At 43.6% G+C, this 25,528-nt stretch overlaps 1 protein-coding gene across 32 annotated transcripts in view; it reads left to right on the forward strand.

Moving 5' to 3' along the window:
* The window catches only part of RBFOX1 (RNA binding fox-1 homolog 1), a 2,345,672-nt gene that overhangs the window by 2,276,607 nt on the left and 43,537 nt on the right, over positions 1 to 25,528 (forward strand). For 17 of the 32 annotated variants that reach the window (XM_070460569.1, XM_070460578.1, XM_070460577.1 and 14 more), the window contains 2 exons: positions 2,691 to 2,823; positions 16,820 to 16,859. In XM_070460569.1, coding sequence (XP_070316670.1) covers positions 2,691 to 2,823; positions 16,820 to 16,859 — 173 coding nt within the window. Of the gene's footprint in view, positions 1 to 2,690; positions 2,824 to 16,819; positions 16,860 to 23,058; positions 23,102 to 25,528 lie in introns of all 32 variants that reach the window. The other 15 variants (XM_070460568.1, XM_070460570.1, XM_070460564.1 and 12 more) reach the window with 1 other exon arrangement.

The raw sequence follows: 25,528 nt of genomic DNA on the forward strand, positions 1-25,528 counted from the left end.
AGGGAGGCGAGTTTAAGATAATATGACACACAACACCCTGAATTTGGCAAAATACATACTCTGGGAGAGGGGAGCTTGATGTGTCGCCTTGATTCTGGGAAAGAGCCTCCTGGGTGGTGCGGCCTCTCTGAGCCTTTATCTTCCTATCAGACCAAGAGAAGCTGGGTCCTTCCCAGCCTTGCATGTTGCTACTGACACTGTCTAAAATCCCAAGAGAGATGGAACAGGGGAGACAGGGCTGTGGACACGAGGAAACCCATCCTGGTTCTTGTTCATTCCACCTGGCTCCCTCTCTAACAGGAGATGCTTCAAGCTCCTGTTAGGCAAGCAGGATGAGAGGAGAGAAAGGAACAAGGAGAGAATGCATAGTCTGTCAGTCATTTGGTTGGACCACATCCCAGGGCTTCATTCATCCGTCTTTAAGTCATCCAGAATCAACTGTGTCCAGTATCTAGAACCCACTGTGGACAAAATCCAGGGGCTTCTGCTGATGTGGGGGGATGCACGGGGAAATGCAGGGATGAATGGGATCCAGTGGGGGCCCCTCAAGGAGCTGGCAGATGAATAGAAGAGGTAAACATAATAAGTGATTTTCTTCTCCAGACCAGTACCCACGAGAGGCTGGGTATTCTGTGAACTAAACTTCCCAGAGAAATGAAGGCTGGGATTGCTGCGTTGATGATGTTAATGCACTTCCCTTGGGTTTCCCAGGTGGCGCTAGTGGGAAAGAACCCGCCTGCCTATATAGGAGACATAAGAGATGTGGATTTGATCCCTAGGTTGGGAAGACCCCCTGGAGAAGGAAATGGCAACCACTCCAGTATTCTTGCCTGGGAAATCCCATGGACAGAGGAGCCTGGCGGGCTACAGTCCGTAGGGTTGAAAAGAGTCGGACACAGCTGAAGCGACTTGGCGTGCATGCACGCACTTCACTTACCTTAGGACTTCCTGAGCCTTTCATATATTAATAGATCTCCTGGAACAGTGGTTTTCCAAATGTATTTTCCTAAAAAAGCATCCCCTCCATGGGATTCACTGCAGGTAACAGTGCCTGCTGAGAGTGGGATGGGACGAGCATGACCAGCGTGGTGAGAGCCTGTGATTCAGGGACTAGAAAGAGCAGCATGGTGGGGTGATGTCCTCAGGGTGCATTAGGGTTTGCAGACATCCTAGGAAGAAGGACATCCCAGGCAGAGGAAGCTGTGTTAATTATCATGGGTCTCAAGCATCAGGCTTACTTTCCCTCCTGACTCTTGACCAACTCACTTGGCTCAGAATTTCCCCACTGCCACCCCTGGGAAAATAACCCTGCCCACACTTTCTCTTTCAGAGTTGAGTCCTCATACTTCTCTGTAGTTATTGTTGTTGTATAAATGGTTTTATAAGCTGTGTAAATGGATAGGGGGCTAATGGGATCTTAGTAGTGATTTGTTTGTAGGAGCATGAGGGGTCTGTACATGTCTGATGCATACACTTGTCTGTAGATACAGTGTATTTCAATTAAAACATTTTCACTAGCAGTATAGGCTCATAAGGGCTTCCCCTATGACTCAGCAGTAAAGAATCCACCTGCCAATGCAACAGCCGCAGGAGACTCGGGTTCTATCCCTGGGTGGGGAAGATCCCCTGGAGAAGGAAATGGCAACTATTCCAGTATTCCTGTGTGGGCAATCACACGCACAGAGGAGCCTGGCAGGCTGTAGTCCATAGGGTCACAAAAGAGTCAGACATGATTTAGCAACTGAATAAGAAGCAACCCTAGGTACCTAAAAGGAAATATGGAAAAAAATTTAAACCAGGATGGAGAAAAGCTATGAGTAGACAAGCAACATTTTCTCATGAAGTTTAGCCTCAGAGATAACTACAAACACATTGAAGTGTGTATGTATTTGTATATATAATTATATACATATGCACATATATATAAATAAGCATGTATACATATTCCCATACTCATGCACACATACATGTGATATGCACACTAACACCCATGAATATTTTATATACACATATATACATAATCAGGCTTTCCTTGTGGCTTAGCTGGTAAAGAATCCACCTGCAATGCAGGAGACCTGAGTTTGATCCCTTCGTTGGGAAGATTGTCTGGAGAAGGGAATGGCTACCCACTCCAGTATTCTGGCCTGGAGAATTCCATGGACTGAATAGTCCACAGGGTCACAAAGAGCCGGACATAACTGAGCAGCTTTCACTTCACTATACATAATCACTTACACATGCACACATACTTATGTGTATGTGTACATATACACCTATGCGTATTACATGCTCATCTACTTATGTATCATGCACAATACCTATATTGGCCAGGTATGCCTGTTAATAGATGATAGGCAGATGTGAGAACCCAGTACACATACATCTTGCAGTCTGCCTTTTTTAAAAGTTAAGTTTATGCAGTGAGCACTTCCCGTTAGTAAGAATCCTTTGTGAATGTTTGTCCTCGATCTTGGTCCCAGGGGTCACTGAGTTAGCCCATCCTCTGTGGAATCGAACCTTGGTCTCGTCCCTCCAGCCTGCCTTTAGAAGTCTGACTCCTGGAAGGAAGGGGTGCGGGTGTCCGGCCCTGGCCTAAGGCGAGCAGGGTCCTGGGTGTGTTTGTTGAGGGGGCATGGTTCCCCCAAAGGCAGCCGCGATCTGAACCTTCTGTTCTCTCCTCCCGCCCACAGTGCCCGGCTTCCCGTATCCAGCCGCCACGGCGGCGGCCGCCTACCGAGGGGCGCACCTGCGCGGCCGTGGCCGCACCGTGTACAACACCTTCCGGGCCGCGGCGCCCCCGCCCCCGATCCCGGCCTACGGCGGGTAAGTGGGGAGCCCCCCACCGCGGGCGGGCCTCCCGCCCCAGCACGCCAGCCCCCGCCCCAGTCCCTGCGTGGTGCGATGGAGTGCATGCCTGCCTTGACCGGCCCTCCGGAACCGCCCAGCATGCAGCCCGCCCGCTTGCCCCATAGCACCTTGCAGAGTCTTGAAAAATGAGTGTAATTTGTCTTGTCATGGTTCGTGCCTTTAAGCATTCTACATGTCACATGTTGTTATGGAAATTCTCTTTGAGACTGAATGCTGGAGAACAGAGAAATGGTTACAGCCCAAGACGTCTTTCTGATGATTGCAAACATCTGGTGATTAAGGAGGTTGGATCACATACGCCCCTTGAGCCTCTCTGTTGGGGAGACAGGAGGGTTTCAGACGGAACAATTACCAGGGTGGTCTTGTCCCCCTCCCCAATGATATCCTGTATGATATCACACAAAGGTGTATGAACGTTTGGCCCAGAAGAGAAAATTAGGTGAGGAGGTGTACTCTTAAAGCTCAAAGAAATTGGAATTGACTCATTGCGTGGGATTTTTCCAAAATGGTTTTGCTTTCCTTTTTTCCTCTTTGAGGAGAATTTGTTTGCAGATTAATTTGTTCCCCATGGCCCGTTTGGTCTTTCTCTGCATGGACTTTGCTGTTGCCAAGTGAGTCTCAAGGAATGGTGGTGAATGCTATTTAAAAAAAAAAAAGAAATGGTACTGGTGTAATGGGCTGCAGTATGGAAGTGCTATCCTTTCTGCTTTGCTCTTAGGAATCTTGCTGGTACATTCTGGGTCCCTGGCATCCTGTTAGGAATCCTTCTAGATTATTAGAATATTCTGGCCCCCTGGAATCGGAGAGAGAGAAGTGCCTAAAGCAGTAGTCCTCACAGGACACTGGGAAAGTCTGGAGACCTTTTTGGTTATTGTGATAGCATCTATTGGGTGGAGGTTGGGGATGCTGCTAAAAATCCTACAAAGCACAGGATGCCCCCCCCCCCCACCCAGCCCCCCAACACAAAGAGTTACCAGGACCCAAATGTGGCTTCCCCAGTGGCTCGGGGGTAAAGACTCTGCTTGCCAATGCAGGAGACTCAGGTTTGATCCCTGGGTTGGGAAGATCCCCTGGAGGAGGGCATGGAAACCCACTCCAGGATTTTTGCCTGGAAAATCCCACAGAGGAGCCTGGAGGGCTGCAGTCCATGTGATCACAAAGAGCTGGACACAACTGAAGTGACTGAGCACACACACAGGAAAACTCAGTGGTATCCAGCACAGCCTGGTGCAGGCCTTCTCTGGTCAAGGACTGGCTTTCTGGCCTCTAGAAAGAATCTGGTTATATTCAGGACTGTGTGAAAGGGTTAAATGCATTTTCTATAGCTCTTCAGCTTATCTGTCTTTTAGAAAACCTGAATAAGCCTAGATCATGTCTATTATATTGATGACAAAGGGAGACGCTCTTTGTTCATTATTTAGTCATATCTCACCCATTCCAGAGTAGAGCATTTGAGGTGTTTTAAAAACAGATGCACATAAATAAAGTTAAGGATATTAAGAAATGAGACTCTATGAAATTATCAGAAAGGGGAAATAAAAGAGAAATAAGACAATGTCCATCATTTCTTAAATGATCATTAGACTTAGATTAATTCTGAGCTTTTTAGGGCAATTCTGAGCTTCTACTGCAAAAAAAGTTTTGTTTTGTTTGGTTTTGTTTTTTACTGAAAAGGTGGAGGATCATAACAAACCAAGGATGATTTGACCTTAAATTCTCACAGTCCTCCAAAATAATACATCTGCATGTCCTAAGCCTTTTATATCTGACCAAATGTTGTGAGGAATCATTGATTATATAGTGATTATCTCCAGTCCACAGTATTGAGCCCACTTTATAGATCCTTCTGGCAGAAACAAAGATTTATTATTGCCAAGGCCACATAATGAGTAATGAAGAAAAGAATTACCCTCTGGGCTCATGTAATGACTGAAGCAAGATTCATAAGTCATACATGCAAAATTGCATGTTTACATCATATTAGTTTGTCTGAAAATCATTATCTTACCTCAGTAGATGAAAATTGTCACTTTTTGGTCTACGTACCCTTGGTATCTCATTACTATACCAAACAGAAAAATAAAATAAAATTATATGCCTTAGTCTCATATGAGCACTTTATTTTAAAAAATCTCTGAATAACACACCTGCTGTAAAATTGAAATTTGCTAACTTATAATGAACTTGCTCTTTGCTAGGAATAGCCAGGCATAACTAATGAATGCCACATTTGCCAGGGAGAGGCTTAGGAATCTCCAAGTGGTAAAACACATTGTTGGTGACTGCTTTGTGCATGATTTCACTTTAATATTCCAGCCATCTTCCTAATCATTTTGGTTGTAATAGTGGATTGTGCCTCTTTGCTGGCAACATTATGGTTGGAGTTCTGAAATCGCACTTAGTAGAAAGATAAAATTCTCAAGACAGGAGGACCAGAAAATTTAGAGAGGCTGGGGATGTGTATGTCCATGTCTGCATGTTCTATTAGAGCAGAGTACTGGTCGAAAGGAGGAAATTCAGCCAGTTGCCTGGGTGTTTAGCTGGATTATAAACTGCCTGGAGTGCATTGGTACCAAGTGAAAAAGCGGGAACTGAGCATCTTCAGTGAAGGCTCCTTTTCCTTCATTGGCTTAAGCTGAAGGAGTCCATAGCGGGAGGAGAGGAAGGAGCAGTTCGTCTTCAAACAAAGAGCACCGCGGAGGACACAGAACAGACCTTGGCTGGAGTGGAAAGCTGTAATCTGTGTTGACTGAAGCAAGTAGCAGAGAGGTTGCAAAACCCACGTCTCTTTCCAGGAAGTGATGTCATCAGGATTCAGGAGATCCAGGGGATGGTGTGGGTTTCCTATAGTTTTCTGTCTTCAGAGTCCTTTGGTTTCCCGGTTTCTAGATTTGACTGTCTTTCTCCCAGTCCAGTTCAGCTCACCATTGCCTCTCTCAGCTCCATGAGCTGAGGATGCCGAGGCAAATGGCACCTTTGAAGGAGTTTCTTACAGGCAGGCAGAGGGAACAGCATAGATGCTAACAATTTTAAGACGTGTGGAAGTGGTAAGATAGGCTTTTGAGGGAGTGTTGCTGTTCAGTCCCTCAGTTGTGTCCAACTCTTTGCAACCCCATGGACTGCAGCATACCAGGCTTCCCCTGTCCTTCACTATCTCCCAGAGTTTGCTGAAACTCATGCCCACTGAATTGGTGGTGCCACCCAACCATCTCATCCTCTGTTGCCCCCTTCTTCTAAATCAATTACACTTCAATTAAAATTTTTTTAAATTAAAAAAAAAAGGAAAGAAAACCCAATCAGGAAAAATTCCAGTCACTTCCTAAGTTGTACTGTTAAAATCTCATTCTGTGATTTTCCTTCACATTCAGACTTCCCCTCCTTTTTATAAGTCATCATCTAGCAAACTGCATTTTGGGGGGAGAATTTATTATTCCCCTTGTCACCAACTGAAGATGTATCTGTCATCCTAAACTTCTGTTTATTGTAAAGAATCTAATCTGAAAACACTGTTACTAAAATCTCAACCAAAAATGTGTCATTTATCCTGTGCCCATGTATAGCTTCCTTTTTTCCTTTGGAGGGGTGCGGAATTTGGAAAACATCCACAGAACCTCCACGGTCAGTTTTGTGGAATCCTGGGTGACCCTTGCAAGTATCCAATATCAAGGCAGTCACCCAGGAAGATTCACTCAGAGTGCCCTGGCATTCATTCATTTCCTTTTATTGATTTGGTTTTTTCCTCCACATCCTGACATTTTCTGAAGTTCCTCTCAGAGAATAAAGAACATAAGTTGTCAAGAGCCTTATCTTCTGTTTCTCATATAGCTGAACAGAAAGTTATTGTGACGTTAATACATGATCATCCCTGGGGAGGGGAATTCTGCCTGGACCAGGATCACAGGAATGAGAGGAAAGCCTCAGACTGCATTAGCTAACTCGTTATTGGTTGTCAACATCAGCTGAGTGAGAATGGGTGAGAAGTTAGAAAGCTAGTACCTACACAGTCAATAGGGTTGTTGCACTCCTATAAAGACACAAACTACTGGGCAGATAAGATTGCCTCTTGCTGTTCTGTCTCATACTGCCCTTGGTAGCTTAATCTCTGTAGGCACAATTGCCTTAGCAACTGGGTAAAGACTATACCTGCCTCTGAAGTGTTGATAGAAGATGAAGTTGGGAGATGAGTGTAAGGTTACAGCTTCATCCATTCCATCAGATGGCAGGTGAACTGTAGCTACTGTAGTTGCTGTTGAGATAGGCATTGACTTTTTATTAGCTGCCCATACTCCTCTCTTTCTCAAGATCCCATTTTGCTTGAGTTGAACACCCACAGTTCTGCATCCATGAGTTACTTACCCCTGGGCTGTGGGGGTTGGGATGGGGCGCCTGCTGTTAATTGACCTCCATCGCTTGTAAGCCACAGAGATGGCTTTAGACAGAGGTACTTCAAGTGGCTAATGGAATCTGTAGATTGGAAACAAAATATTAACTAGTGAATAGTGTCAAAGAGAGTTGAAGGGACCATGTCATCCATATTTCTTCTTGCATTTGATCCCAAAGTCAGTGTCAGACACCATGTCCAGTCTGTCTTCCTAGGATTCACATTGGGGAGAAATTACCCATTGGGTGATTGCCATCTGAGGGAGCTTGTAGGCTGATGCTCTGTGGATGAAGATGGCAGGTGGAAGCATCAGAAAAACATATTCCAGACTCAGTACAATACCAGATGTTACAGGACAGCAGTTAAACCATAATCCTCTCCCAACAAAACCCCATGAGATTGGTTTCATCAAGTTCTTGTTCTTGGTTAATTAATAAACAGCATCTTATCAAGTTCTGGGCTTCCCAGGTGGTGCTAGTGGTAAAGAACCCACCTGCCAATGCAGGAGACATAAAGAGAAGTGGGTATGATTCCTGGGTTGGGAAGATCCCCTGGAAGAGGGCATGGCAATCCACTCCAGTTTTCTTGCCTGGAGAATCCCATGGACAGAGGAGTCTGGCAGGCTACAGTCCATGGGGTCCCAAAGAATCAGACATGACTGAATCAACTTAGCATGCACATAGGTATCCAGTCCTACTATGTAACAGGCAACTTGTATGAGACTAGAAATACAAAGAACCGTAGGAGATTTTTAAATTATTATCATTACTCTAAGTGAAACATCCAGCATTTTGTGATAGGTTTTCATCTTGACTCTCAGGATATTTTTGAGCAAGGTATTCTGCACTTTCTCAGGTCATTAATTATGACACGTGTGTGGTCATTTGCTCAGTCGTGTCTGATTCTTTGTGACCACATGGACTGTAGCCTGCCAGTCTCCTCTCTCCATGTGATGTTCCAGGCAAGAATACTGGAGTATGTTGCCATTTCCTCCTCCTGGGGATCTTCCCAACCCAGGGATTGAATGCATGTCTCTTGTGATTCCTGTCTTGGCAGGTGGATTCTTTACCACTGAGCCACCTGGGAAGCTCTATTATGACACATCTATGTGCAACTTCTTAGAGTTACCTTGTGAAGTATTTTGAGGAGACTATGCTCCTCTGAATACAAAAAGATATGGTGATATCCCTGGGAGAAACTTTATACAGTTGGCTAGTACAAGAATGAAGCCCATACATAGCACTTTAGCCGGTGCTTTTAGGTTAAGTCCTGAAGAAACCTGTGGAACTATGTGGGTGAACCTTTCTTTCTGTGAATCAACCATGCTTTCTGATTTTAATTTATAAATGTCTCATGCTCAGATGTCACTATCTGATGCTCAGAACTTTCTCAATTAACATAAGTACTAGGAAGGGACTAGGAACTATAGTTATCATCACCTATTCTCAGAATACTTTCCAGAATTCTCTCTAGGTCTGGCTTTTTCTTTTTTTTGGTTTTGCTTTGAGTTTTTGTTTAAATTCTCAGCCAGTGTTAAAATCTAACTTCTCTCATTAAAAAGAAATGCACTCTTCATTGAGTGCATTATAAGACAAACACCATAAATGAGTAGTTCTTAACTTTAGGGGGAGAAAGTGGAATGTCACAGATGTCTTTGATAATCTAATTAAAAATATGTATTTTTCCCGGGGAAAATGTCAGTGTCCTCACACTGCACAATGCTGTACAAATGCCAGTGAGTTTATGGACCCACCTGATATCCATTCTAAACCAACTATGGTTTAATGCATTTGAATGCATTACAAATATTTTTTTCCCCCATTTGGAAGGGGCAGCAAGATACACCATCATTAAATAACCTTTCCTTTAAGAATGTATTGGTGGTTGGGATATATTACATTATTCAAACAGATTGTATAGTCTGGGCATCCCGTACTTTCCTTCCTTTTCCGTAAACTAATTTGCTATAGTGCAATCATCCCCTGCTTGCATTCATCCAAATATTTAACTACTGTTATTACCTTTCTAAGAAAATGAGATGTGCATTCGAATTACATTCTTGCAAAAGCATATTGCGGTCCCGAAGTGATTGACAAGCAATACAATTACCTTTGCATGGCTGGACCGACCGCCTCTGCATTAAAATGGGGCTGCACCTGTTCTATGCATGATGGTAGCTCTCTTGTATGGGGCCATGGCTCGTTTATCGAGAGCTCCATATTAGACATCATCCCCCACCCTCCTCTCTCTTCGTTTATGTTATTTCGAGTGCACCTGTTTAGTGAGGTTTTTAAAAATGTTTGAATACATTCTTGGAAACCATCATGAGTCTTTGTAAGAGCTTACTTGAAACCAGTTCCTATTTAGAATAGGACCCTGGCTTCCCAGGTGGCGCTAGTGGTTAAGAACCCACCTGCTGATGCAGGAGACATAAGAGAATGGGTTCAATCCCTGGGTGGGGAGGATCCCCTGGAGAAGGGCATGGCACCCTACTCCATAGCCTGGCGGGCTGTGGTCCATGTGGTCGCAAAGAGTCAGAGACAACTGAAGCAACTTAGCATGCACACACGCTAGGAGGCTGGCCTTCAGCGTTCTCTCGAATGTCACTGAAGATGACATGTGGAGGATGGTACTTTGTAGGGCAATAAGTTTTTTAGTCCTTGGACCAGCAGCCTCAGCTTCCCCTGGGACTTGTTAAAAATGCAAATCCTTAAACCCAACCTCCCCCTCCCTTTGCATCTAGCTGTATTGATTCAGAACCTCTGGGCTGGGCGTGGGGCCCAGCCATCTGTGTTTTGATGGGCCCTCGAGGTGGTTCTGATGCTGGCTGAAGTCTGACCACTGCTGCCTGCCATAGCAATTAAAAGTTTGGGCTGTGAAGCCAATACAATACAAGCTAGGCTACAATCCCAGCTTTGTCAATACCCAGCTCTCTCTGTCTCACTTTACTGATGTCAGAAGAGGCTATTATCCATCTCATAAGGGTATTTTGAGAACTAGGTGGGGTCATGATAACTAGGTCAGACTAGAAGGACAGACACAGGGCTTCCCAGATGGTTAGCAGTAAAGAACCTGCCTGCCGGTGGAAGAAACACAGGAGACTTGGATTCTATCCCTGGGTGGGGAAGATCCCCTGGAAAGGGAGGCGGCTGCCCACTCCAGTATTCTTGACTGTGAAAATCCCATGGACAGAGGAACCTGGCAGGCTACAGTCCAAAGGGTCACAAAGAGTAGGACATGACTGAAGCCACTGAGCATGCATGCATACCTTCCCATACTCGAATCTATATTAATATTTGGTTAAGTATTATTATATTGCTCACTCTTACATCACCTTCTATCTAGCCTCTTGTACTGGTCTTCTAAGTCAGAGTCTGGTTCTGCGGAGTTGTGTGGGCTTGTTTGGGAGATCTTAGCTCCCTGACCAGGGATTGAACCTATGCCTCCTGCAATGGAAACACTGAGCTATAACCACTGGACTTCCAGGGTATTCCCAAGGTCCAGTTTTTGAATTTGATCTCCCTCCCCCTCCAACTTTGACAAGAGTCACTGATGTTATATAACCAGATGAGGATTCTACCTAGAATTGGTCAGGGTCACCTTCAGTTCAGTTCAGTCGCTCAGTCGTGTCCGACTCTTTTCGACCCCATGAACCACATCACGCCAGGCCTCCCTGTCCATCACCAACACCCGGAGTTTACTCAAACTCATGTCCATTAAGTCAGTGGTGCCATCCAACCATCTCATCCTCTGTCGTCCCCTTCTCCTCCTGCCCGCAATCTTTCCCAACATCAGGGTCTTTTCAAATGAGTCAGCTCTTTGCATCAGGTGGCCAAAATATTGGAGTTTCAGCTTCAACATCTGTCCTTCCAGTGAACACCCAGGACTGATTTCCCTTAGGATGGACTAACTGGATCTCCTTGCAGTCCAAGGGACTCGCAAGAGTCTTTCCAACACCACAGTTCAAAAGCATCAATTTTTCGGCACTCAGCTTTCTTCACTGTCCAACTCTCACATCCATACATGACTACTGGAAAAACCAAAGCCTTGACTAGACAGACCTTTGTTGACAAAGTAATGTCTCTGCTTTTTAATATGCTGTTTAGGTTGACCATAACTTTCCTTCCAAGGAGTAAGCGTCTTTTAATTTCATGGCTGCAATCACCATCTGCAGTGATTTTGGAGCCCTAAAAAATAAAGTCTGACACTGTTTCCATTGTTTCCCCATCTATCTGCCATGAAGTGATGGGACCAGATGCCATGATCTTAGTTTTCTGAATGTTGAGCTTTAAGCCAACTTTTTCACTCTCCTCTTTCACTTTCATCAAGAGGCTCTTTAATTCTTCACTTTCTGCCATAAGGGTGGTGTCATCTGAATATCTGAGCTTATTGATATTTCTCCCAGCAACCTTGATTCCAGCTTGTGCTTCATCCAGCCCAGCATTTCTCATGTGTACTCTGCATATAAGTTAAATAACCAGGGTGACAATATACAGTCTTGACGTACTCCTTTTCCTCTTTGGAACCAGTCTGTTGTTGCATGTCCAGTTCTAACTGTTGCTTCCTGACCTGCATACAGGTTTCTGAAGAGTAAGGTCAGGTGATCTGGTATTCCCATCTCTTTCAGAATTTTCCACAGTTTATTGTGATCCACACAGTCAAAGGCTTTGGCATAGTCAATAAAGCAGAAATAGATGTTTTTCTGGAACTCTCTTTTTCAATGATCCAGCAGATGTTGGCAATTTGATCTCTGGTTCCTCTGCCTTTTCTAAAACCAGCTTGAGCATCTGGAAGTTCATGGTTCATGTATTACTGAAGCCTGGCTTGGAGAATTTTGAGCATTACTTTACTGGCATGTGAGATGAGTGCACTTGTGCGGTAGTTTGAGCATTCTTTGGCATTGCCTTTCTTTGGGATTGGAATGAAAACTGACCTTTTCCAGTCCTGTGACCACTGCTGAGTTCTCCAAATTTGCTGACATATTGAGTATAGCACTTTCACAGCATCATCTTTTAGGATTTGAAATAGCTCAACTGAAATTCTATCACCTCCACTAGCTTTGTTCATAGTGATACTTCCTAAGGCCCACTTGACTTCACGTTCCAGGATGTCTGGCTCTAGGTGAGTGATCATATCATTGTGATTATCTGGGTCATGAAGATCTTTTTTGTATAGTTCTTCTATGTATTCTTGCCACCTCTTCGTAATATCTTTTGCTTCTGTTAGATCCATACCATTTCTGTTCTCTATTGAGCCCATCTTTGCATGAAATATTCCCTTAGTATCTCTAACTTTATTGAAGGGATCTCTAGTCTTTCCCATTCTACTGTTTTCCTCTATTTCTTTGCACTGTTCACTGAGGAAGGCTTTCTTATCTCTCCTGGCTATTCTTTGGAACTCTGCATTCAAATGGGAATATCTTTCCTTTTCTCCTTTGCTTTTTGCTTTTCTTCTTTTCACAGCTATTTGTAAGTCCTCCTCAGACAGCCATTTTGCTTTTTTGCATTTCTTTTTCTTGGGGATGGTCTTGATCCCTGTATCCTGTACAATGTCACGAACCTCTGTCCATAGTTCATCAGGCACTCTGTCTATCAGATCTAGTCCCTTAAATCTAAAAAGGGACTAAAGGAAATAAAGTCCCTTTATTTCTCACTCCCACTGTATAATCATAAGGGATTAGATTTAGGTCATACCTGAATGGTCTAGTAGTTTTCCCCACTTTCTTCAATTTAAATCTGAATTTGACAATAAGGAGTTCATGATTTGAGCCACAGTCAGCTCCCAGTCTTGTTTTTGCTGACTGTATAGAGCTTCTCTGTCTTTGGCTGCAAAGAATATAATCGATCTGATTTTGGTGTTGACCATCTGGTGATGTCCATGTGTAAAGTCTTCTCTTGTGTTGTTGGAAGAGGGTGTTTGCTATGACCAGTGTGTTCTCTTGGCAGAACACTATTAGCCTTTGCCCTGCTTCATTCTGTACTCCAAGGCCAAATTTGCCTGTTACTCCAGGTGTTTCTTGACTTCCTACTTTTGCACTCCAGTCCCCTATAATGAAAAGGACATCTTTTTCATTCATGACAGAATGTGGTCCACTGGAGAAGGGAATGGCAAACCACTTTAGTATTCTTGCCTTGAGAACCCCACGAACAGTATGAAAAGGCAAAAAGATAGGACACTGAAAGATGAACTCCCCAGATCGGTAGGTGTCCAGTTTGCCACTGGAGATTAGTGAAGAAATAACTCCAGAAAGAATGAAGGGATGTGACCAAATAAAAAACAACACCCAGTTGTGGATGTGACTGGTGATAGAAGCAAGGTCCAATGCTGTAAAGAACAGTATTGCATAGGAACCTGGAGTGTTAGGTCCATGAGTCAAGGCAAATTGGAAGTGGTCAAACAGGAGATGACAAAAGTGAACGTAGACATTCTAGGAATCAGCGAACTAAGATGGACTGGAATGGGTGAATTTAACTCAGATGACCATTATGTCTATTACGTTGGGCAGGAATCCCTTAGAAGAAATGGAGTATCCATCATAGTCAACAAGAGTCCAAAAGGCAGTACTTGGATGCAGTCTCAAAAACGACAGAATGATCTCAGTTCGTTTCCAAGGCAAACCATTCAATTTCACGGTAATCCAAGTCTATGACCCAGTCAATAACACTGAAGAAGTTGAACGGTTCTGTGAAGGCCTACAAGACCTTCTAGAACTAACACCCAAAAAAGATGTCCTTTTCATTATAGGGTCAACTGCTGTCACCTCCTAATGGCCAACCCTCCCCCTTGATGGGCAGTAGTCACTCAACATATATTTATTTACATCTTCAGGGTGGAAAGTGATGTGTTAGCTATCAAGTGAGACACAATGTTGAGAAAGCTATTGGGTATGACTTTCAGGATGAAATGAGCCCCATCACCAATGCCTTTCATATTTGACTGATATTTAAAATTATTGGACCAAATGAGGATCAGAGGGTCATAAAACGTGATGCTGGTGTTTACAGGAGGGAGGAAGAAATCCATCTGGTGGGGGTCAGGACACTGTATAAAGCTCATAGCAACGTAATGTTTGACTATAGCTACGACCACAGATAGCTTGGGCTTCCCAGGTAGCTCAAACAGTATAAGAGTCTGCCTGCAATGCAAGAGACCCAGTTGAATCCCTGGGTCAGAAAGATCCCCTGGAGAAGAGAATGGCAACCTACTCCAGTATTCTTGTCTGGAGAATTCCACAGATGGAGGAGCCTGGCAGGCTACAGTCCATGGGGTCACAAAGAGTCGGACACGACTGAGTGACTCACGCTTTCACCTTCTTTGCATAATCCTCCCTTGACATGGGCACCTCCTCACCTCTTTCCCCATTTCGCAGCCAAAGAAGGGACAGTCAGGACGCTCAAATTGTTAGTTCCAGGGCCCCTAGCTGCAGATTGCTGAGGCTGTGATCCAGAGGCCCATGTGCTTCCCGTCTAATTTGGCTCTCGATTGGTACTGTGCTTTTGGAGGAGGTTATGGGGAGATGAGGCCGTCCTGACACCAGGATCAGCACGTGAAAAAGGTGTGACAGCGTGAAGGAGCATTCAGAGCTGCTCTGATCTGGCTGAATGATCAGTGCTGGGCGCAGTCTTGTTGGCAGAGGCCAGCCCTGCCTTCTGACCCCCGGCCAACAGTATCCTTTTTTGTTGGAAATGTTGAAAGTGAAATCAAAGCCTGGCTCAGGATGCCACCCACTCAGTATCTGGGATTAGGGTTTGACACTGCTTGACAAGGGCTCTGGTGAACAGGAGCCCTTTTCGATCCGCATGAAGACAGCTGAAAGCCATGTCTACCAGCCTCCTTAGCGTGTGAAATCTCTGCCCCCGTGTTTAAAGACGGTGGTACTGGGGGTTCAGCCATTCGACTTGGAAAAGCTCTGAGAAGCCCACGCGGTGTTCTCCAGCAAAGCAGTGTCGCTGCCGTGTGCATGTCTGTCTTGTCGGTGCCTCCCTCGGCTCTGTGTCCCCGGCCTTCCTGCGGGTCTGCTCTGCTCCTGAAACCTGCTGAAATCCCTGGGTAATCGACATCCGGTTTTCAGTTAGGACCCCAGCTCCATTCAACCGTGGGGCACGTGGGTCCTTTGCCAGAATCATAAATCATCTGTAAACTCCATGGGAAGGTTGTAATAACAACAGTTACCCTTTGGAAAACATGCCTTTAGAAACTCGCATTTGTATATTTGAGACGTCTTGCGATCTTGACAGAAGCCTGTGAGGTGTGCAGGCTATGTGGGGTCTGCACTAAACCCGTTTCAATGCTTAGGAATTGTACGTCAGTTTCCCAGGGTTACAGAGCTTCTTCCTCTGGCTATTTCGTTCAAGGTAAACCATGAGACTTTTGGAGAAGTCCAGGATCTTTTATTTAACCCTCCTGTGAATTCTCTTCTCTCTGGGATGACTCTGTGGACAGGGATCAGAGAGCTGCTGTGAGGCTTGGCTCGTTCAATCATGTGCAGTTCTGCTCAGTCTGGATATAATTTATGGAAATGTACACACAGACATAGACACATGCACACAGGTGACACGTGAATACACATAGACACACAGGTGTGCAAACATATTACTATATGCATCATATGCACACTATCTACATTCATAAACACATGCATTTACATGTACAAACTAACAAACACACATATATGCATAAATCTGGGGGCTTCCTGGGTGGCCCCATGGTAGAAGAATCCACCTTTCAATGCAGGAGACTAGGGTTCGATCCCTCGGTCAGTAAGATTCCCTGGGGAAGGAAATGGCACCCCACTCCAGTATTCTTGCCTGGAAAATCCCACGGACAGAGAAGCCTGGCAGGCTGCAGTCCATGGGGTTGCAAAGAGTTGGACACGACTAAGCAACTGAGGAAGCATGCATGCACACGTGTATGTACATGAATCGCACACATACACAAATGCCCAGCTGTGTTCCTGCACACACATCTGCATACCTGTTCACAGACCCTATAACTAGAGATATCCTGCTCCCTCTCCCATAATAGAGGGGCACATGGAATTACCGACTATTAGAGTGTGAAATACTAGAGTGTGAAAGAATATAGAAGAAAATCTCTGAAATCCTTTGGATCGTGCAGCTCCCCTGAGATCATTCAGCTGTAACCCTTACTGAAAGCATCACATCCGTACCCCTATACTTATCAACCATATATTTTAAGCAGATGATTTGTTTTTCTGGGAAGGAGCCAGGGGTTTGGCTGAATGCAAGCCCCGATCCTCATATCGGCGTGGGCCGCTTAAAACATACGTGAATCCTCCCTGCATCTGCACCCCTCTGGAAAGTCCACTACCCAGAACAGCATTGCCACCGTGCCCTGATTCTGGGCCCCCACCGAACCCCAGGTTCATTTTTCTCAGTCTGACAGACTGCCGTTGTCTCCAACCTCCTTAACCAGCGTGGAAATGATCCCCGTTCCTGAGTCTCGGCCGGCCCTTGTGACCAGACTAACTTGGCCCATGCAGGGGTTGGTGTGTCTGCATGGGGAAGTGCACTAATATGAATGTTTTTCTTTGTGTGTGCACCCTTGCAGTGTTGTTTACCAGGATGGATTTTATGGTGCAGACATTTATGTAAGTATCCATTAACATGCATGCCACCCTTGTTTCTCGCCGGAGTCGTTTTTTTTACAAGTTTGCTGCGATTTCTCAGCTGGGTGCCAATATTCTGCTTCCCGTGGGAAAGAGTCAAAGTCTCGGAGGACAGACGGCCTTCTGCTCACGGTAGCCATCGTGCTATTGAGTGAGTGAAATGAACTCCTTGATTCATTTCAGAATAAGTGAATTTTATTTATTCAAAATAAAATACTGACTTTTTCCCCATGTCCAATTCAAGACTTTGCCGCAAGAAGAAATTCTCTCCCAAATTCTCAATTGGGATCTCTGTGTTTTTAGTCTGATATTTAAGATGACAGCTGAAGTTACCAGCTGTAGAGGGTGAAAAGATATTTTCATGGCTAATGTTTTTGATGTTTTCTTGTATACATTGAATTGTTTATCATGACAGCCCTAGAAAGACATTCCCCCCAAGTCCCCGTTTCTCTCTTTCTTTCCCCACATTGATGGTTTTAGCAAGAAACACCTCCTAACAAGATATAGATCCATTTGAGCATTCAACTCTTATTTTTTTCAACCCCTGATTTCCCTCTCTTTCCCTGAAATAGTTACCTGACTTAGAATTATTAGTCCAATTTAGGTCTGTTTGTTAAATGGTACCACTTTATTAAGATTCTCACTTTTAGAGAAGAGGAGGATGTTTCTCATTATGGGGCCATAATTAAATTTACCTAACTTGATCTAGAGGTAGTTATTCACCCATGGTGTGATATTAGCATCAGTGTTATGAAAATGACTTGGAATAAACACAACTTAAAAGAAATGGGGGATATTTTCTAAATCACATCATTATTTTCATTATGAGTGACCTCAAATAAATTCAGTGGAATCGTATTTGTTGTTTTATAGACTAGATAACAAAGAAAAATATAGCCATATTCCTGATCAAATTGAGGCAATTTACTAGAAAATAGGCAAGATGCTAGTTATTTAATTTTCTTCCCTTTGACTTTCAAATAATTACAATTTTGAGCCAGAGTATTAATCTCCATCAATGATGAACTTGGGTTTTATTATTATTGCATTAAGTACATTTATTATAATCTATGGGTTAGTTTTTATTTTTTTTTCCCATAATAAAATGAAAGAACAGCCTACCTGTCTTTTATTCACCCAGGGAGCAACCAGTTTCCTTTTTGCGTATCTACCTCCATCCACTCCTTCTCAAGGCCTCTTTTTCCAAACTTTGAGTTTGTACCATTTTAAATAGAGAAACAGGCAGGGGCTAGAGACTCTGGACCTCTGATCACAAACCTCAATCTATCCCCTTCCGCTAGGGTAGCTTCTGGATGGAGCATGCATATGGAGGAAGTGAGGACTTAGCTGGCCTTCCCTGGTGGCTCAGGCAGTAAAGAATCTGCCTGCAATTCGAGAGACACGGGTTCGATCCCCGGGTCAAGAAGATCCCCTGGAAAAGGAAATGGCAATCCTCTCCAATGTTCTTGCCTGGGAAGTTCCACCGATGGAGGAGACTGGTGGGCTACAGTCCAAGGGGTTGCAAGGAGTCCCACATGACTTAGCGACTCAACAGCGACAACAGCCCCTTGAGATACAGCTATGTTCAGATGACTGGAAATGTCCCCCCTACTCCCTTTTTTAAAAAAAGAAATGATGGTTAAAGAGGTTCATAAAAAGACACACAAGGTTCTATTTTTATTTAAAGGAAGTTTGTGGCTGGCTTGTTCAATCTCATTAAAAATAATGCACAGTGAGTAGGTCCAGGGCCATCCTGAGGGGACCTGGGACATGTCTTGCACACACTGGTCACCTCCACTGGGTCTAAATCAGTTGTTTCTTTTTTCATTTTACTGGGCAGTTGTCAGCTTCTGGCTTCAGTTACTTTTAAGGAAGGTGATGGGAGTCTGCTCTCTGCTTCCTACTCAGATCGTCCTCAGTCTTGACAGTGGATCAGAGCAACCCAACAAGGACAACAGCAGGGGAACTAGGACCACTGACCTTTTGTACACACCCCACTTTCTCCAGCACATTCTTCTCTTGGTTGCCCGAGGTCCCTATCCCTCCCACATCATGGTGGAGGTCTCAGGCATCTCCCAGTCCTGCCGAAGCAAATAGGATTTGAAAGACCTGCAAGGATCCCTGTAACTAGCAAGTCACAACCTCCTCTGTTGAAATAGCTCCTCTTAAACTTTGCAGGGAAGAGAGGATTGAGGGGGGAGAGAGAGAGAGAGAGAGAGAGACAGCGATGATCAGATACCCTGAAAGAGCTAGAGGCAGTGGATGTGTTATAAGATGCTATGAGCCAGAAACTAAGGTTAAAAACCAGGGATGCTCCTTTGGGCTGAGTGCAAAGAAAAATCATCTTGCTTGGAAGCCCAGCTCTGCAGGAAAAAGGCTGCCTGCCCTGCTCTGACCCAGTACCTGTGGCCACTCACCAGAGGACAGAGAGGTCTTCTAAGTCAGCAAGAAGGATCACAGAGGTCACTACCTGGGTCTCTTCTACCTGGGGCATGACACACACACACACACGAACACACACACACACACCTTTATTTGAAAAGGTAGCAATTGAGCTTCCATAACTAGCCTATCAAACCTACACATTCACTCGTTGCTAAGTGGCACATATTTCCATAAACTCCTTTGCGTGGAAAAGCAGGCCATGGCACAACATTGTAGATCAGCTCTGTGCTGTGCTGTGATCAGCTGCTCCGCCCTTGCGTCTGACTCATTGCGACTCTACGGACTGTAGGCATCTCCGTCTATGGGATTTTCCAGGCAAGAATACTAGAGTGGGTTACCATGCCTTCCTCCAGGGGATCTTCCTGACTCAGGGATCTAACCTGAGTCTGCTGCAATGCAGGCAGATTCTTCACCACTGAGCCACCAGGGAAGCCCAAATCAACCATACCTCAATAGAAAAAGAAGAAAAACTAGACCAAGTTAATGAAAAAATATAGAAATAATAAGAGAGGTGGATATGATCAACTGTTTGAAAGTTGAAGGACCACGGTCCTTGGACTTGCAAAGCAATCAGTTAGGTTGAAGGGTGAAGCCAGAGATCTCATAAGGCCAACCTTGATCGAGGGGCTGAAAATAAGGGTTGCTGAACCAAACTTAGCCAGGACATGCGTCTTCACCCACTCAGGGAGATAGCAAAGAATATGGAATTAGATCAAAAGATAACTATTGAAAATGGAGGAAAGGGCATGATAATAGAGCTATTAAAAAAAAATTTTTAAAGACCTGACAAGCTCTCAGTAGAAACTAGAGTAAGATAATAGAGTTCTGAGCACTAGGAGAAAGGAAAGAAAGGAGAGGAGAAAGAGAGATGATATAGAATATAAATATTAACCTTACTCCCTTTTATTGAAAAAGCCCTAAGCTTCCTAACAGGGCTTCCCTGGTGACTCAGTGATAAAGAATCCGCTTGCCAATGCAGGAGGCATGGGTTAGTTCCCTGGGTCAGGAAATGGCAACCCACTCCAGTATTCTTGCCTGGAGAATCTCATGGACAGAGGAGCCTGGTGGGCTACAACAACAACAAAGCTTTCTTACACTCAGTACAACTGTGAGGCTATCTAGCAAATATGTCTGGATACGATTCCAGTGCATTTTTGTATCATGCCTAAATCCCATTATAAAGAGGTTCTGGGTTATATCATGACTTCTGTACATTATTTCTGAATTCATGTCACTCTGCCGTCCATAGATCTTCAAGAGGCAACCTCATTTCAGTGATGTTTGAGCTCAGGACAGAGGTGTCAGTAGCTTTTGGAACATGGAAAATGGAACTTCTCCAGATAAGAACTCCAAGTGTTTATTCCTGAGTCTTTGCTTGCCGTGTGGACCAGCTGGTGGGTTCTGGTCAGTCGCCAGGTGGGGAGGCAAGAGCTCATCTGGAAGTTAAGCATCTCTTGTGTAAGAAACACGACACTCACACTCCGCATCACCTCACTCTCTCTGCACATGGTTCTATCAAGTGTGTTAGTTGCTCAGTCCTGTCTGACTTTTTGCAGCCCCATGGATTGAAGCTCACCAGGCTCCTCTGTCCATGGGATTCTCCAGGCAGGAATACTAGAGTGGGTTGCCATGCCCTCCTCCAGGGGATCTCCCTGACTTGGGAATGGAACTTGGGTCTCACGCGTTGCAGGCAAGTTCTTTACCATCTGTGTCCTGGTCCTAATCTAGGAGCAGTCTTAACATTTTTTTCAGAAAAAAAGATGAAATCTTTTGCCCAGACATCTTCACTGACACTGTGGTTTGAGCCCATGAGATCAATCAAATTGCAAAGTTCAACCCTTAAGCCCTGGGCCAAGAGAAGGACATCATTTTTTCCACAGAGCAAACTTGAGAAGGTGGTGAAAGACAGGCAAGGAGGAGGGTGAGAAGTGAGAGGATAGTGGAGAGCGTGTGAAGTGGACCGGTCACAGGGAATAATATCTGTACTTGAAATATTCAAATGACAGAGAGAGAGATGGAGGAACTTCTATAGGCATAGTTCCGCAAATGTAGAATTTTAACTTTAAAGGGAAGGCTCAGTAGAACTAGGAGCTTCCCTGGTAGCTCAGCTGGTAAAGAATCTGCCTGCAATGCAGGAGACCCTGGTTCGATTCCTGGGTCAGGAAGATCCCCTGGAGAAGCTATGGGCTAACCAATCCAGTGTTCTTCATTATTGTTGTTTGTTTGCTTGCTCAGTCATGTCCGATTCTTTGCGACCCCATGGTCTGTAGCCTACCAAGCTCCTCTGTCCATAGAATTTTCCAAGCAAGAATACTGGAGGGGGTTGCCATTTCCTCCTCTAGGTGATCTTTCCAACCCAGGGATTGAACCTGGGTCTCATGCTTGGTGGGCAGATTCTTTACCCCTGAGCCACCAGGAAAGCCACACACACACACACACACACACACACACACAGAGACAGAAACACACACACACACACACGCACATGTATTGCCCCCACCACACGGCATGCAGAACCTCCCTGACCAGGGATTGAACCCGTGCTCCCTGCATTGGGAGTGCAGAATTTTAACTACTGGACCACAAGGAAGTTCCTTAAAACATACATACTATATGTACACACACACACACACACCCCTTTATCAGGCAAGTCCCTACATCTGTTAAAATGTTCAATCACCTTGATGTTTGCCTTGGAACTGGAACACTTCACTTCCAACTAGAACCACTCATGGGAAAAAATCAGCCTCATTCACAAATCACTGTCACATCCCAAACTGCTCCCCAGTCTGCCCAAGGGTTCTGCTGAGATCTTGTGTGTTGGACCTGAATGAAGTGATGGCGGGTTAATGACATCCATCTTTGAAGAAGCTTTTCCAGACCCATGCACATGCACACACCCATACTCTTACACAAACACACACACACAGGCACATGAGGAGTGTTTCCAGTCATTTTTATTAAAATTAGCTTTGGTAGCTTCTATCTGATTCATTGTTTCCTGAAATACAATTGCTCTGTCTGTTGTTATTTGAAATTAAATTTTTTAAAAAGGTATTAAAAAGAAAAAAGGAATAATTTGTAGTCACCATAGGTCATGTTTGTTTGTTTTAAATTATAGCTTTACTGAGGTATAATTGACAAATAAAATTATAAGGTATTTTTTAAAAAGGTGTTGATACACTTACTGTCATCTTAACTGCCTCCATCATTCGGCATCAAAGTTAAATCCTCAGGTGTGCCCAAGAAATCCAACCATGAGATAAAGAGACAAATGAGAGAGAGAGTTAATATGAACTGTTAGAAATGGCAACCCACTCCAGTATTCTTGCCTGAGAAATCCCATGGACAGAGGAGCCTGGTGGGCTATGGTCCATGGGGTCTCAAAGAGTTGGACACGACTGAAGTGACTTAGCAGGCATGCAATATGCTTGTAAGGGAAAGAAGCCATGAAAATATCCTTTTTCCTTCTTTAAAAATACACACAGAATTATAACACAAATACAATGAGGGTGGTTTGATCCCCACCCCCACCTTCTTAATACTCTTGGTTGCTCAGAAATGTTCAGCATTGCTTGGTCCTCCTTTGGGTTTAATGGGTATCATGCTTAGGTCTTAGTGACAAAAGAGATGCAAACTTGGAAATGAAGTGCTCTGGAATTTCTGTCTGACTTATGCATTTTATTTATTTATTTCATTTTTGCATTGAAAACATTACATTTCTGTTTCCTTATAGAGTAGTGTATCAAGAGCCTGTGTATGGCAATAAATTGCTGCAGGTATGAAATCCTGGCTGGTGGAAAAACTCATCACTATTGATTGTGGGTTTGCTGTGAAATCCTACTAACAAGATGATTCTGGGGAGGGAAGGGAGACATTCTCTAACACAGAAGGAGGGAAGACTGAACTGAATTTTCCAGTTTTGATATTACTTCTTCTAAAAGAGAAACACTCCTCTTGAAATCTTTTTTTCCCCTCTTTGCTAGATTATGTGTGTTTCAGAATTGAGACTGGGCTTGGCTGTTTCTTTCTTGGCTTAAAATGTATCTGGCTTCAGTGAATATAAACTCAGTGAAAAAAATCCAAGGGTTTCATTGAACCAATTGTCTGAAAAAAATTTTTTTAGTAATTTCCTGGAGTCAACTGGGATGGTTAAACCAAAAACCTTCTATAATTCAGCATCAAGAATCAGTATACACTGTAGCTTCTTATAAATTTATTTCACATCTTCTGCCATAACTCTCAAACCTATTTCTCACCGATGAAGCCACCCCAAATGAACAAACTTGTAGGAAGGAAAAAAAACCAACACATCCATTGGAGTGTAGCTGGCCAAGTCTCCAAATTTGGTCTATAACCAACACAAAAACTGTCAAATAAAATGTAAGGAGAATGTAAAATTAAAGTGATCAGTGGGAATTTTATTATACAGTTCTCCCTTTAACCTGCTATTGTCACTTTTGTTCAGTATTGTCAATTAAGAAAGTACATTTTTTTTAATGGTGAGGTTAATCAAGTTTTAATAAGAAATCTAATATGAAACAAATGGGTATTTGGACTAAGGAGCAAACCAAATAATTAAAATTTCTGAGATAAGCTTTTATTTTCACCTTTTAAGAAAAACTGGACTTCAAAATCAGCTGAATGTGTCATGCAGATAAGTTAAAGAGTAATGATTTATATGAAGTATTTTATATTTTGCAAATAATGCTCTTGTAAATGTCATTAGAGTGAATAAATTTTATGTATATCATTAATCCACCTGCTTTAGACAAAGTGAGATCCTTGAATATTCTCGGAAAGGAGGAAGCCCTGTGTCCCCATCAATACACAAACATTTCACCTCACTTCCTCAGCAGTTTGCCATTTGGATATTTGAACATTCTTTTTCCAAAAGTATGCTCTCAAGTTAAAAATGTGATTTCCATCATCAAACCACTTGGTGATGCAGTGGAGGTCCACAGAGCTCATTAATTCTGCTTTACAAAGTTCCACAAATGAGTAACCAGTTTCATTTCATTTAACTCAACATTTCCCAAACCTATGTGGTCATGAGACCTGCCTTTCCCTTGATGAAGATCCCACCAAGCACAGTTTTGAAAATTGGAGCATCATTAAAGTACTTAATTGATAACTTCCCCCTATGGACCTCCAGAGGTCTTGCTAACAAAGGAAGTATTCCCAAGCCTGTGAATCAGTATCTTTGATGGTTGCCTCTGGTGGTGGGGGCAGGGGTGGGAAGGGGAATCCATAATGACCATTTAAAATACATATTTTCTATAAGATCACATGTCTATTTTGCTGCCCAGCATGTGAAAATATGTTTTCTGAGTAGGGAGCATAGAACTATTGTGAGCTTGTCATCCCTTTTCTTTTTTTTTCACCTTTGCTTTGGTGATAGGAAAAATAACTGTCAAGGACACATTTTTTTTTTTTTTTTGTCCTAAGGTCTGGAAGGATCAGTTTTAAGGTGACTGTGTTTTGATGACCACAAATGAAAGTGAGCACTTCTTTTTCAAACATTACCCCAGAACCTCGCTGAAGCTTTGGCTATACTCGGCAAGCTGCAAAATATGGTCAGCAATAAAATTGATTAGAATCACCTGTTAAAAAGGCAAATTAAAGCAGTTTTTAAAGTCATTTTACAGTGTGTGCACACATGCACCGAATCAGTATACAACTCTGATTTTCCCTTAAATGGACTCCACGCCGAAGAAGAATTGCAAAGGAAGATGATGCAGTGTATAGATACAGAGACGTCAAGCCATCTACCCCTTTTTCTTTGTCCAGTTACTGCAAATTCCAGGGATCACTTAGACCTGGGCTGTCCAATACTGTAGCCACCAGCCCCATGTGGTTGTTTACATTTTAGTTCAAATGAGTTCAACATTAAATAAATTAAAAATGCCATTTGTTGTAGCCCCCAGATTTCAAGATTTCCATAGACATTTAGGACAAATGGCTACCATATTGAACTGTTCAAGTATAGAACATTTCTGTTCATCATCAAGTCTACTGGACACCTAGGAGATCACCGACCAAGGTCAAAATCTCTTCACTGGTTCCACAGACTTTGCCAAACTAGGACCTTGACTCATGAATCAGGAATACTTGTAAACATACTCTTAAATAGCAAAGATAAGTATCAGGACATTGACCTCCTGTGCCTGTCTTACATGGAAACCCACACTTGTTTTCTCTAAATG

This window comes from Odocoileus virginianus, chromosome 33 (genome assembly GCF_023699985.2).
Source record: "Odocoileus virginianus isolate 20LAN1187 ecotype Illinois chromosome 33, Ovbor_1.2, whole genome shotgun sequence".
Taxonomy (NCBI): Eukaryota; Metazoa; Chordata; class Mammalia; order Artiodactyla; family Cervidae; genus Odocoileus; species Odocoileus virginianus.